The 13,843-nt window shown below is 45.1% G+C and overlaps 1 protein-coding gene across 1 annotated transcript in view; it reads left to right on the forward strand.

The window, feature by feature from the left end:
* Positions 1–6,623: 6,623 nt before the first annotated feature.
* The window catches only part of LOC140210690 (uncharacterized), a 65,168-nt gene continuing 57,948 nt past the window's right edge, over positions 6,624–13,843 (forward strand). The window contains exon 1 of the mRNA XM_072279887.1: positions 6,624–7,022. Within this exon, the coding sequence (XP_072135988.1) occupies positions 6,624–7,022 (399 nt within the window). The remainder of the gene's footprint in view (positions 7,023–13,843) is intronic.

Genomic DNA, 13,843 nt, shown 5'->3' on the forward strand with positions numbered 1-13,843 from the left:
CCCATACTGTAAAAAGGTCAGATGGAAAAGAGCTTGTCAAATGTGTTCAGGAAAGTTTCCTTAATCAGTACATAGGATCTCAACTAGAGAGAGTGCAACATCAGATCTCCTATTAGGGAACGCGACAGGGCAAATGACAGAAGTCTGCGTAGGAGAACACTTTGCATACTGATCATAATGCCATTAGCTTCAAGGTAATTATTGAAAAGGTCTTTTGGCTGAAATTCTAAATTGGAGAGAGACCAATTTTGATGGTTTCTCACTGCACATCTGCATTTTGCACTATTACATTTTCATGCACAATTTGTATTATTTTTCATACTCAATGCTTACATTTTAAATTTTAAAGTATACATTTCTGACTAAGCAACCTTGCAACAATAATTTCCTTCAGGATAAATAAAGTTTTATCTTATCTTATCAGAAAGGATCTGGCAAACGTGGATTGGGACAGGTTGTTTTCTGAAAAAGTGTATTTGCTTGGTAAGTGGGAGACCTTCAAAAGTGAAATCTTGAGAGTACAGAATTTGGTCTTATCAAAATAAAAGGAAAGGATAAGAGGCTTAGGGAACCTTGATTTTCAAGAGATATTGAGGCAGGCCTAGGCTGGGAAAAAGGAGGTGCATAGCAGGTATAGGCAGGTAGGCATAAATGAGCTACTTGAGGAGTATAAGAAATGCAAGAGAACATTTACAGCTCATAGTTCAGAGTAAATTTATTATTGAAGTACATACATGTCACAGTATACAACTCAGTCATTTGTTTTCTTGTAGGCATACTCAATAAATCAAATAACCATAATGGAATCAATGAAAAACTACACCAACAGGGCAGACAAACAACCAATATGCAAAAAAAACCAACAAACTGCAAAAACAAAAAGAAAGAAAAGAAATAAATAATAAAAATAAATAAATAAGCAATAAATATCAAGAATATAAAGTGTAGAGAAAATCTGTAGTTCTTTAAATCAATTTAAAAGTACATTACTTAAAGGGAAATTCCAAACTACAGATTGCAGTGGGAGTAATTCAGAAAAGGTATATTTAGAAGTTTTGTATGTGGCCCACAGAATGTCGCTGTGGTTCACCAGCAGCACTTAAGAAGGAAGTCAGGAGGGCTAAAAGAAAGCCTAAGTTTGCTCCAGCGGCCAAGGTGAAGGAGACTCCTGAGGAATTCTACAGATATGTTAAGAGCAAAATAATAGCAAGGGACAAAATTAGTTCTCTGAAAGATTAGAATGGTAATCTATGTGTGGAACCAAAAAAGATGGGGGGAGATCTTAAATGGATTTTTTGCATTTGTAGTTACTCAAGAGATGGACACAGAGTCTATAGAAGTGAGACAAAGTAGCGCGTGGACATGGCCCCAAACATATTATAAAGTAGGAGGTGTTTGCTGTCTTGAAGCAAATTAGGGTGGATAAATCCCCAGGGCCTGACAAAGTGTTCCCTCGGACTCTGTAGAAGGTTACTGCAGAAATTGCAGGGGCCCTAGCAGACATATTTAAAATATCCTTAGCTACGGGTGAGGTGCGAGGGGATTGGAAGATAGCCAATGTTATTCCATTGTTTAAGAAAGTCTTTAAGAATAAGCCAGGAAATTGTAAACTGGTGAGCCTGACATCAGTACTGGGAAAGTTATTAGAAGGTAATCTAAAGGACTGGATATATATTTGAATAGACAGGAACTGATTAGACCATAAGACTATAAGATATAGGAGCAGACGTAGGCCATTTGTCCCATCGGGTCTGCTCCGCCATTCAATCATGGGCTGATCCAATTCTTCCAGTCAACCCCACTCCCCTGCCTTCTCCCCATACCCTTTGATGCCTTGGCTAATCAAGAACCTGTCTATCTCTGCCTTGAATACACCCAATGACTTGGCCTCCACAGCTGCTCGTGGCAATAAATTCCATGGATTTACCACCCTCTGACTAAAGTAATTTCTCCGCATCTCAGTTCTAAATGGACGTCCTTCAATCCTGAAGTCGTGCTCTCTTGTCCTAGGCTCCCCTACCATGGGAAATAACTTTGTCATATCTAATCTGTTCAGGCCTTTTAACATTCAGAATGTTTCTATGAGATCCCCTCGATTCTCCTGAACTCCAGGGAATACAGGCCAAGAACTGCCAGATGTTCCTCATACAGTAACCCTTTCATTCCAGGAATCATCCTTGTGAATCTTCTGAACCCTCTCCAATGTCAGTATATCCTTTCTAAAATAAGGAGCCCAAACCTGCACACAATACTCCAAGTGTGGTCTCATGACTGCATTATAAGGCCTCAACATCACATCCCTGTTCTTATATTCTATACCTCTAGAAATGAATGCCAACATTGCATTTGCCTTCTTCACCACCGACTCAGCCTGGAGGTTAACTTGTAGGGTATCTTGCACAAGGACTCCTAAGTCCCTTTGGATCGCTGCATTTTGAATTCTCTCTCCACCTAAATAATAGTCTGCCCATTTATTTCTTCCACCAAAGTGCATGACCATACACTTTCCAATATTAGGGGATATACAACATGGCTTTGTATGGTAGTCATGTCCAACCAATCTTATAGAGTTTTTCAAGGAAGATACCAGGAAAGTTGATGAAGGAAAGGCAGTGTATTTGACTACATGGATTTTAACAAGGCCTTTAACAAGCTCTCACATGGTAGGTTGGTCAAGAAGGTTCAGTCCTTTGGCATACAAGATGAAGTAGTAAATTGGATTAGACATTGACTTTGCGGGAGAGTGGTCATAGGTGGTTGCCTCTCTGACTGGAGGCCTGTGACTAGTGGTGTGCCACAGGGATTGGTGTTGGGTCTGTTACTGCTTGTCATCTGTATCAGTAATCTGGTTCTCAGTGCGGTTAACTGCATCATCAAGTTTTCAAATGACACCAAGATAGAGTCTGTGATGGACAACGAGGAAGACTATCAAAGCTTGCAGCAGGATCTGGATCAGCTGAAAAAAATGGGCTGAAAATGGCAGATGGAATTTAATGCAGACTATTGCACTTTGGGAAGACCAGGTAGGGTAGATCTTACACAGTGAGCGGTCAGACAATGAGGAGTGTGGTAGAACAGAGGGATCGGGGACTACAGATTCATAATTCCTTGAATGTGATGTCACAGATGGATAGGGTCATAAAGAGAGCTTTTGACACATTGGCTTTCAAAAATCAATGTATTGAGTACAGGAGTTGTGATGTTATTTTGAAGTTGTGTAAGACATTGGTTAAGCCTAATTTAGTGTATTGTGTACAGTTTTGGCCATCGTCTCACAGGTAGGATGTAAATAAGATTGATAGAGTACAGAGAAACTTTACAAGGGTGTCGTTGGGACTTGAGGACCTGAGTTATAGGGAAAGGCTGAACATATTAGGACTTTATTCCGTGGAACATAGAAAATTCAGAGGAGATTTGATAGGGTATACAAAATTATAAGGGATATAGATGTGGTAAATTCAAGCAGGCTGTTTCCACTGAGGATGGGTGAGACTACAACTAGAGGTCATGGATTAAGGGTAAAAGGTGAAAAGTTTAAGGGGAACATGAGGAGGATCTTCACTCAGAGGGTGATGAGACTGTGGAACGAACTAGCGCAAGTGGTGGATGCAGGATCAACATCAACATTTAAGAGAAGTTTGCATAAGTACATGGAAGAGAAGGGTATGGAGGGTTATGGTGTGGTCCAGGTCAATGGGACTAGACAGAATAATAGTTTGGCACAGACTAGGCAGATTAATGGTTCAGCATGGACAAGATGGCCCAATGGCATGCTTCTGCACTGGTGTCCCATGACTCTACAACCATCAGGCTCTAGAACTGATGTGGATAACTTTGCTCACCTCAACTCTGAACCCATGACCCACAGACTCACTTTCAAGGACTCAACAACTCACGTTCTCTATGTTATTTTATTTTTTTTTATTTGCAGTTTGTCTTCTTTAGCACATTGGTTGTTTGTCAGTCTTTGTGTGTAGTTTTTCACAAATTCCATTGTATTTCTTTATTTTCCTGCAAATACCTGCAAGAAAATGAATCGCAGGGTAATAGATGGTGACATATACGTACTTTGACAATAAATTTACTTTAAACTTTGAATTTTGAGTAGTTCTGAACTTCTTGAGTATTTTTGGAACACCTGTTATTCCAGCAAGTGGTAAATACTCCAAGTCAACACTCACAACACGCTGGAGGAACTCAGCAGGTCGGGCAGCATCCATGGAAAAGATCAGTCGACGTTTCGGGCCGGAACCCTTCTGGCATGTTGTGAGTGTTGCTTTGACCCCAGCTTCTGCAGATTATTTTGTGTTTAAAATACTCCAAGTCACTGCATTGTTCCTGCAAAGTGCTGTTTTTTAAGATGAAATAAAAAGATACTATCAGTCCTTGAAACAGCTGAAAGAGATTGTGGTATTCTCCCTGTTGGAGGAGGACAGTGGGAAACTGTACAAGAGCTTACAGCTGTACCAGTTTTTATCTTTCTGAAAAGTGTATGAATCAGATCTTATGCTCACAGAGTTCAGAGTTCCTTCCCCTCCACTTCCTCCCACGAGTTGCCCCAGGTCACAGCACACATTTGCTCTGTGATTCATCTGGGGTCCTCAGCTCCATCCCATCACAGCAATACTGTAGCTCTTCCATTAAATTCCTCTTCCCAGCAGGCTGTTGGGAAGACCATAATATCATCAAAGACCCCACCCAACCTAGACGTTCTCCATTCTCCCCTCTCCCATCGGGCAGAAGATACAAAAGCTTGAAACCTGCAGGTTAGTGGAGGGAAGGAGCACTGTACACCTCCTTTGGTAGAGATGTATCTCCACCCCACCATCCCCAATAAATCAATACCAGCACCAATATCAATATCCAAATGTATCCCTCCCATGCATAAATCTTCAAGTACTTTCTCACACTCTTGACTTAAGACTGACACAGGAGCATACAAGGTCATAAGCCAATTTCTGTGCACACAGTGTCGGCTTTGGGCCAGTTTACAGAGCACTCACCGGGCTGCAGCTTTAAGGCTCTGTCGTGAGACCTGGGTTCCAAAGTCCTAGTTGATCTCTTATGTGGTACTGAAGGAGAGCTGCAGAGCTGTGAACTGTCTTTCAGGTGAGGCATACTCATGAATTTGAGGACCAGTTGCAAATAAAAGCTGGCTGTTCAGTTATCTCATTGTGTTGGGCAGGTATTTATCCCTTCTGCAATCAACACCATAAGCAATTTAATTTTTTCTGATCAACTGGTGGGAGCTCGCTGATGTGAACTGGCTACCCTGTTTCCTGCAACCTAGCAGTGATTACACTTTCCAAAAACCTCACTGACTATAAAGTGTATTGGGATATCCTAAAAAGAGTGAATAAGATGATATATACTCACAATTGTAATACACTGTAAGGTTTCACTGCAAATGTAATGGCTGCTCTGTAATGTTTCACTGCTAAGGTAATGGTTTCTCTGTAGTAGCAATATTTGGGCTATGACTAGAGATAATGCAGCATGTTAGCCAAAGAGCGGGATATTGTTCTTTCCTGTGGGTCTGGGAGCAGGGATTTTGCAGTCTTTCACAGAGAGATGAGGAGAGAAGACACGAATGAAGAGAGTTGGTAGACCACCAGACAGAGAGTACTCGGAGCGACGATTGGAGGAGGTCGATGGTGGACGAACGTCCTTATCACTGAGCTCCAACGTTTGCGCATAAGACTGTTCCATGAGAATTGTCCCTTTTTTTGTCTCTTTACTGACCATATTAAGTTAAGAATCAAATTAAGAATTATAAAGCTCAATTATTTAATTGCCTATTGTGAACTGTTTGTTGTTTCGCGGTACTGATTTGTAATAGAGGATACATCGCCCAGCATCCACTCAAACGAGATTTCTTAAGTTTGGCCAGGCTGGGGGCTATCATCCCCTATACTAAGCCACTAGCTGAACGGAGAATTATAATTGTGGAGGCTCGTCTGGGATTGATTCCATTGGACCCTGAGCATTGAACCAGTGGGGGAGATATTCGTACTCCCCATGAATTGTTAATTTGCCTGTTAATAACTGTTAAAGTTGTGATTGCGGGGCAAGGTTTGATAAAATGGTGGGTGCTGCTCTCATTTTAATGCAGACCAGCGTTGACATAGCGGTAGCTGGGGGCGGAGATTTCAAAGACAGAGTTCTCTCATTTCTGAGGAGTGAGGGGAAGGAGTGGTCGGTTTTGGAATGTCTAGTTAGTCCCCGTCCCCCAGTGGAGAGTGAGAATTCTGAGGTAGTGTTCACCCTTACCTCTCTGGCGAATAAATGGAAAAATCAGGTTCAAAGTCCCAGCTATGGTAGGCTCCGCCTATTCTCTGGAATTATGCCCACCCCTAAAGGGGAGGAGAACTATGAGATTTGGGCAGAGCGTACCTCAGTTATTAGATGAGTGGCAGTGCTCTGATGACGTAAAGCAATAGAGACTGGTTGAAAGTTTGAATGGGCGGCTGCTGACATTGTAAGAGCCGTCAGGTTAAGGTATCCTGTAGCGACAGCTGTCAATTACATGCAAGCACTGGACAATGCTTTTGGGCCAACAAGAAGCCATATGGAGCTCATAGTGGGGTTTCAAAACATGCGTCGGTGCCTCCATTACTGCGAGAATGGCCTCGGGTGGAGTTGAAGAACCCGATTATATATCGGTCACGTGCCAGCTGGTTCTGCCCAAGAAGTATCGGAGGATTGCTTTGAGGTCATTTCATGATGACTCTGGACATTTGGGTGTGGAAAAGACCTATGAATTGCTCAGAGACCGGTTTTACTGGCCCCGGATGAAATCAGAGGTTGAAAAATACTGCAAGTCGTGCATTCGATGCATATGGCGGAAGACACTGACTACACGGGCATCTCCCTTGTCCCACTTGCAGAGTGTGGGACCTCTGGACCTGGTGCATATGGATTTCCTGTCAATAGAACCCGATGCCAGCAACACGGCGAATGACTTTGTCATCACAGACCATTACACCGGTTATGCTCAGGCTTTTCTTACCAGGGACCAGAGGGTATCTATGCTGACAAAAGTGATATGGGAGAAGTATTTCATCTATTATGGCCTTCCCAAGTGGATACATAGTGATCAGGGATGGGATTTCGAGAGCAGACTCATCCATGAGTTACTGGGCATGCGTGGAGTCAAGAAATCGAGGACCACGTCCTATCACCCACAGGGTAATCCCCAGCCTGAGAGATTTGATCAGACCTTGCTAGACACGCTCGGGACCATGGAGATCAGCAAGAGGAGCAAGTGGAGTCAGATGCCAAACCTACCAGCTTTCCGGGTGAAACCAGAGGAGGGGAATTGGCCTGTCAAGATTCTTCAACAGAACCACCTGTTGCCCTGGGTCAAGGGGTGTAGGTAGACCCAGAGCCCGGCTTGGAGTCTACTGCAGGGCCCACAGCAGGAGAGGTTAGGCCGGCCCCCACCCCCGAGAGGGATACTGATTCGGAGGATGAGGACCTGGATGTGTGGTATATGCCGCCTTTCGCTAACTCCCCATTGATTGCGGAAGAGACTCCTGGCCCTTCTCCCGCTGAGTCAGGTGAAGTTGGGGGGGGGGTTATCTGGGGGCAGCCTGGGTTGCCGTGGGACTCTGTAAGGGAGGAAGCGGGCATTGGTCACGGGACAGAGGGCTGCAAGTTGCAGGTGGACACAAGAGATAGATTGGGGGAGGACTCGCCAGGTAGACCGGAAATATCTCCAGTAGTGTCTGAACCTGAAGAGTTAAGTGAGGGGGTGCAGAGGTCTCAGAGAATTAGGAGACTACTGGATAGGCCGGCCTATGTAGCACCAGGGGAATAGAGTGTGACCCCTTCCATTTTGGGGAACTATGTCACTGCCTTTTACACCTGAATTGGACTTTGTGTTTTGCAGGAAGGGTTGGTGAATTATCTCAACATCATGAGGACATGACTAAGTTTGGTGGGGGAGAGTGTAACAGAGCATTGCACTGCTAATGTAATGGCCTCTCTGTAATGTTCCACTGCTAAGGTAATGATTTCTCTGAGGCAGTAATGTTTGGGTTATGACTAGAGATAACGGGGCATGTTAGCCAATGAGTGGGATATTGTTCTTTCTTGTGTGGTTGGGAGAGGGATTTTGTGGTTTTTGCTGAGGAGAGATGAGGAGAGAAGACACAAGTGGAGAGAGTTGGTAAATCAGCGGACAGAGTGGACTTGGAGTGAGGGCCTGAAGGTCAGCGATGATCGGAGGAGGTCGATGGTGGACGAACAGCCTTATCAGTGAGGTCCAACATTGCACATTAGACTGTTTCATGAGAATGGGCCCTTTTCTTTGTTTCTTTAATAATCATATAGTCAAATCAAGAATTATAAAGTTCAATCGTTTAATCACATATTTTGTACAGTTTGTTATTTCATGGTACTGATTTGTAATGGGGACACATCACGCAGCATCCACCCAAATGAGATTTCTTAAGTTTGGCCAGGCCGGAGGCTATCATCCCCTATATTAAGCCGCTAACCGAACCAAGAGTTACACAAGCAATTCTTTGCACACACTGACAATTAAATTATAATATTCTTGTACCAGAGGACCTCCTTTGATCAGGATCGACCATGGATGTTGAACCCCAGCTGTCTGCACAGGCAAGCAAGTACGCACACCAGGGGAGTACGATATGGAGAGAAAGGTGTGCCAATGCATCAGGCTCCCCCTCTCCACACAGCTGATGAATCCAAAGGAACAGCAGAGACCAGGACAGACTGGATCCAGTGGCATTGCAGGGGTTGCCAGCCAGCGTTGAAATCAACTGCAGACTGTCTTAGGGATTCCAGCTCTGGATTTTTCCTCAAGGTTTGCCCCTGAAGCCTTCCCCATGAGAAGCTGGCAGAGGTTTGAGATCAGAGATTTTCTTCTCCGAGATGAACTGCCAACCACGGCTGATGAGCCCTGTCTGCCCGGAACAAGTGCACCAACACTGCTGTGATCAGGAGGACACGTGTGCAGAGTTATACATGAATAAATACTGATACAATTTTGCAGGCAGACACAATTTAAAAATTCACTATTGTCTGTACATTTACATAATTCTGAACACACGTGTACACTGTATCCGAATAACCTTTCATGCGTACAGATATCGACATAGAAACATAGGGAACCTACGGCATAATACAGGCCCTTCGGCCCACCAAGCTGTGCCAAACATGTCCTTATCTTAGAACTACCCAGGCTTTACCCATAACCCTCTATTTTTCTAAGCTCCATGTATCCATCCAGGAGTCTCTTAAAAGGCCCTATTGTTTCCACCTCCACTGCCACCGCTGGCAGCCCATTCCACGCACTCACCACTCTGCGTAAAAAACTTACCCCTGACATCTCCTCTGTACCTACTTCCAAGCACCTTAAAACTATTCCCTCTTGTGTTAGCCATCTCAGCCCTGGGAAAAGCCTCTGACTATCCACACGATCAATGCCTCTCATTACCTTGTACATCTCCATCAGGTCACCTCTCATCCTCCGTCGCTCCAAGGAGAAAAGGCCAAGTTCACTCAACCTATGCTCATAGGCATGCTACCCAATCCAGGCAACATCCTTGTAAATCTCCTCTGCACTCTTTCTATGGTTTCCACATCCTTCCTGTAGTGAGGCAACCAGAACTGAGCATAGTAGTCCAAGTGGGGTCTGACCAGGGTCCTATATACCTGCAACATTGCCTCTTGGCTCTAAAACCAATCCCATGATTGATGAAGGCCAATGCACCGTATGCCTTCTCAACCGCAGAGTCAACCTGCGCAGCAACCTTGAGTGTCCTATGGACTCAGACCCCAAGATCCCTCTGATCCTCCACACTGCCAAGAGACTTACCATTAATACTATATTCTGCCATTATATTTGATCTACCGAAATGAACCACCTCACGCTTATCTGGATTGAACTCCAACTGCCACTTCTCAGCCCAGTTTTGCATCCTATCAATGTCCGCTGTAACCTCGGAAAGTCCTCCACACTATCCAGAATACTCCCAACCTTTGTGTCATCAGCAAATTTACTAACCCATCCCTCCACTTCCTCATCCAGGTTATTTATAAAAATCACAAAGAGTAGGGGTCCCAGAACAGATCCCTGAGGCACACCTCTGGTCACTGGCCTCCATGCAGAATATGACCCATCTACAACCACTCTTTGCCTTCTGTGGGCAAGCCAGTTCTGGATCCACAAAGCAATGTCCCCTTGGATCCCATGCCTCCTTATTTTCTCAATAAGCCCTGCATGGGGTACCTTATCAAATGCCTCGCTAAAATCCATATACACTACATCTACAGCTCTACTTTCATCAATGTGTTTAGTCACATCCTCAAAAAATTCAATCAGGCTCATAAGGCACAACCTGCCCTTGACAAAGCCATGCTGACTATTCCTAATCATATTATGCCTCTCCAAATGTTCATAAATCCTGCCTCTCAGGATCTCCTCCATTGACTTACCAACCATCTGAAGTAAGACTCACTGGTCTATAATTTCCTGGGCTTTCCCCACTCCCTTTCTTGAATAAGGGAACAACATCCGCAATCCTCCAATCCTCTGGAACTTCTCCCGTCCTTATTGATGATGCAAAGATCATTGCCAGGGGCTCAGAAATCTTCTCCCCACAGTAGCCTGGGGTACATCCCGTCCAATCCCAGTAGCTTATCCAACTTGATGCTTTCCAAAAGCTCCAGCACATCTTCATTCTTAATATCTACATGCTCAAGCTTCTCAGTCCACTGCAAGTCATCCCTGCAATCACCAAGATCCTTTTCCGTAGTGAATACTGAAGCAAAGTATTCATTAAGTACCTCTGCCATCTCCTACAGTTCCATACACACTTTTCCACTGTCACACTTGGTCCTATTCTCTCATGTCTTATCCTCTTGTTCTTCACATACTTGTAGAATGCCTTGGGGTTTTCCTTAATCCTGCTCGCCAAGGCCTTCTCATGGCCCCTTCTGGCTCTCCTAATTTCATTCTTACGCTCCTTCCTCTTAGCCTTATAATCTTCTAGATCTCTAACATTACCTAGCTCTCTGAACCTTTTGTAAGCTTTTCTTTCTTCTTGACTAGATTTACAACAGCCTTTGTACACCACGGTTCCTGTACCCTACCATCCTTTCCCTGTCTCATTGGAACGTATCTACGCAGAACCCCATGCAAATATCCACTGAACATTTCTTCCCTGAGAACATCTGTTTCCAATTTATACTTCCAAGTTCCTGCCTGATAGCCTCCTATTTCCCCTTACTCCAATTAAATGTTTCCTAACTTGTCTGTTCCTATCCCTCTCCAATACTATGGTAAAGGAGATAATATTGTGATCACTATCTCCAAAATGTTCTCCCACTGAGAGATCTGACACCTGACAAGGTTCCTTTCCCAATACCAGATCAAGTACAGCCTCTCCTCTTGCAGGCTTATCTATGTATCGTGTCCAGAAACCTTCCTGAACACACCTAGCAAACTCCACCCCATCTAAACCACTCACTCTAGGGAAATGCCAATCAATATTTGGAAAATTAAAATCTCCCACCACAACAACTCTGTTATTATTACTCCTTTCCAGAATCTGCTCCCTATCTGCTCCTCAATAACCCTGTTACTATTGGGTGGTCAATAAAAAACACACAGCAGAGTTATTGACCCCTTCCTACTCCTAACTTCCACCCACAGAGACTCTGTAGACAACCTCTCCATGACTTCCTCCTTTTCTGCAGCCGCGACTGTCATAGTCTGGTCCGTGAAGTCTGCGTTCCGGTTCACGGTCCGGCCTATGGTTCCTTGTTCCGGGGTTTCTGGTTTTCCCCAGTTTCTGTTGTGGGCACATATTTCTCGTTTTGGGGCTGAGACATAAATACCTCTGCAAACCAAGGATTCCCAGCTGGACTGTCCTGTTCCCCTCCCTGTCTTTTCCCCCCCATGCTTGACTCCCTGCCTGGATACCTTGCCTGACTCTCTGCAGGATCACCTAGCCTGGATACCCTGCCTGTATCGCTGAAGTCTTACCGCTGGAACAAGACCGGAGCCTTGTTAGCTCAAGATAAGGAACTGTCTTTCGTTGTGTGGAATTGTCTCTCTGCGTCCATGCCTTCGCTAGGTGGGTCCGGCCGTTTGCCGCCACCTAGTGTTGGGAACTGTCTCTGTGTCCTCGCCTTCACTAGGTGGGTCCGGCTGTTTGCCGCCACCTTGTGTTTGGATCCATCTCTTCATGTTCAGCATTCTGTATATGAGTCCCAGCCCTACGTCCTGTTCCCAAGGAGGGGTCCCGGCTCTCTGTTCCGTGCTCATGTCTCTTCTAGTCCAAGGCTCCGTGCTCCTGAGGGCCCTCGTCCAGTTCTATCCGAGTCCTGTCCATGTGCCTTTACCTGTCCTTGTGTCTCGCCCTACTCAGGAGTTCCACGCCCAAGTCATGTCCAGTCCTGTAGCCTCTCTTGACCTTGCCTAGTTCTGGAGTCTGAGCTCAAGTCAAGTCCCAGGTTCTGGGTCCTTGCCCAGTCTCTGGCTCGGAGTCCATACCCAAGCCTTGAAGTACCCTAGACTCAAGCCCAAGACCAAGACCCCAGCCTGTCTCCAAGCTTGAGGGGGGATCTGATTGAAACGTATAAAATTCTGAAGGGATTGGACAGGCTAGATGCAGGAAGATCGTTCCCGATGTTGGGGAAGTCCAGAACAAGGGCTCACAGTTTGAGGATAAAGGGGAAGCCTTTTAGGACTGAGATGAGGAAAAACTTCTTCACACAGAGAGTGGTGAATCTGTGGAATTCTCTGCCACAGGAAACAGTTCATTGGCTATATTTAAGAGGGAGTTAGATATGGCCCTTGTGGCTAAAGGGATCAGGGGGTACGGAGAGAAGGCAGGTACAGGGTTCTGAGTTGGATGATCAGCCACGATCATACTGAATGGCGGTGCAGGCTCGAAGGGCTGAATAGCCTACTCCTGTACCTATTTCCTATGTTTCTATGTTTCTAAGCTTAAGCCTCAAGACCAAGACCTCAAGCCTGTCTCCAAGCCTCAAGCTCCCAAGCCTGTCTCCAAGCCTCAAGCCTCAAGACCCCAGCCTCCAGTCCTGCAGTCATGTCATGTCCATGCCTGGTTCTGGGGCCCGAGCCCAAGGCAAGAGCCAGGTTCTGGGTCCTTGTCCAGTCTCTGGTTCGAGGTCCAAGCCCTAGTCTACGTTCTTGTCCCTGCTCCTTGTCTGTATCCTGTCACGTCCCTACTCTAGTCGTGTCCTGTTCTTTGTACTTAAGTGTCTGTGTCTTGCATTTGGGTCCGTTTCCAGCACCCCATTGTGACAGTGACACTATCTCTGATCAACAGTGCCACACCCTGACCTCTTTTGCCTCCCACCCTGTCCTTTCTGAAACATCTAATGCCTGGCACTTGAAGTAGCCATTCCTGCCACTGCACCATCCAAGTCTCTGTCATGGCCACAGTGTCATAGATCCAGGTGCTCCTGACATTCATCTTCATATACACATTTATATAAGCAATAACATACCATCCCATTTCATGTAGACACTCTCACACAATCCCTTACACGTTAAGTTGGTAAATTGGTTTACTACTTTCACATGTACTTTCACATGAACCCAGGTGCAGGGGATCGATAAACTCCCACCCCAAGACAGAAACAAGAGTTTATTCATTGGAACTCCAGCTGAACTTCGGTGGCTTAACCAAGTGACACTGTGAGCAGAATCACTCTCAAAACACACACGAGGACCGCATGATAAACTCTAAATAGGAGTCCCCTTTAAGTAATCACAGAATGCAGAAAACCGCTGCCAGTAACAACTAACTTGACATGACTAAGCTGAAAGCACGAGAGC

The sequence above is a fragment of the Mobula birostris genome, chromosome 2 (assembly GCF_030028105.1).
Source record: "Mobula birostris isolate sMobBir1 chromosome 2, sMobBir1.hap1, whole genome shotgun sequence".
NCBI classification, from domain to species: Eukaryota; Metazoa; Chordata; class Chondrichthyes; order Myliobatiformes; family Myliobatidae; genus Mobula; species Mobula birostris.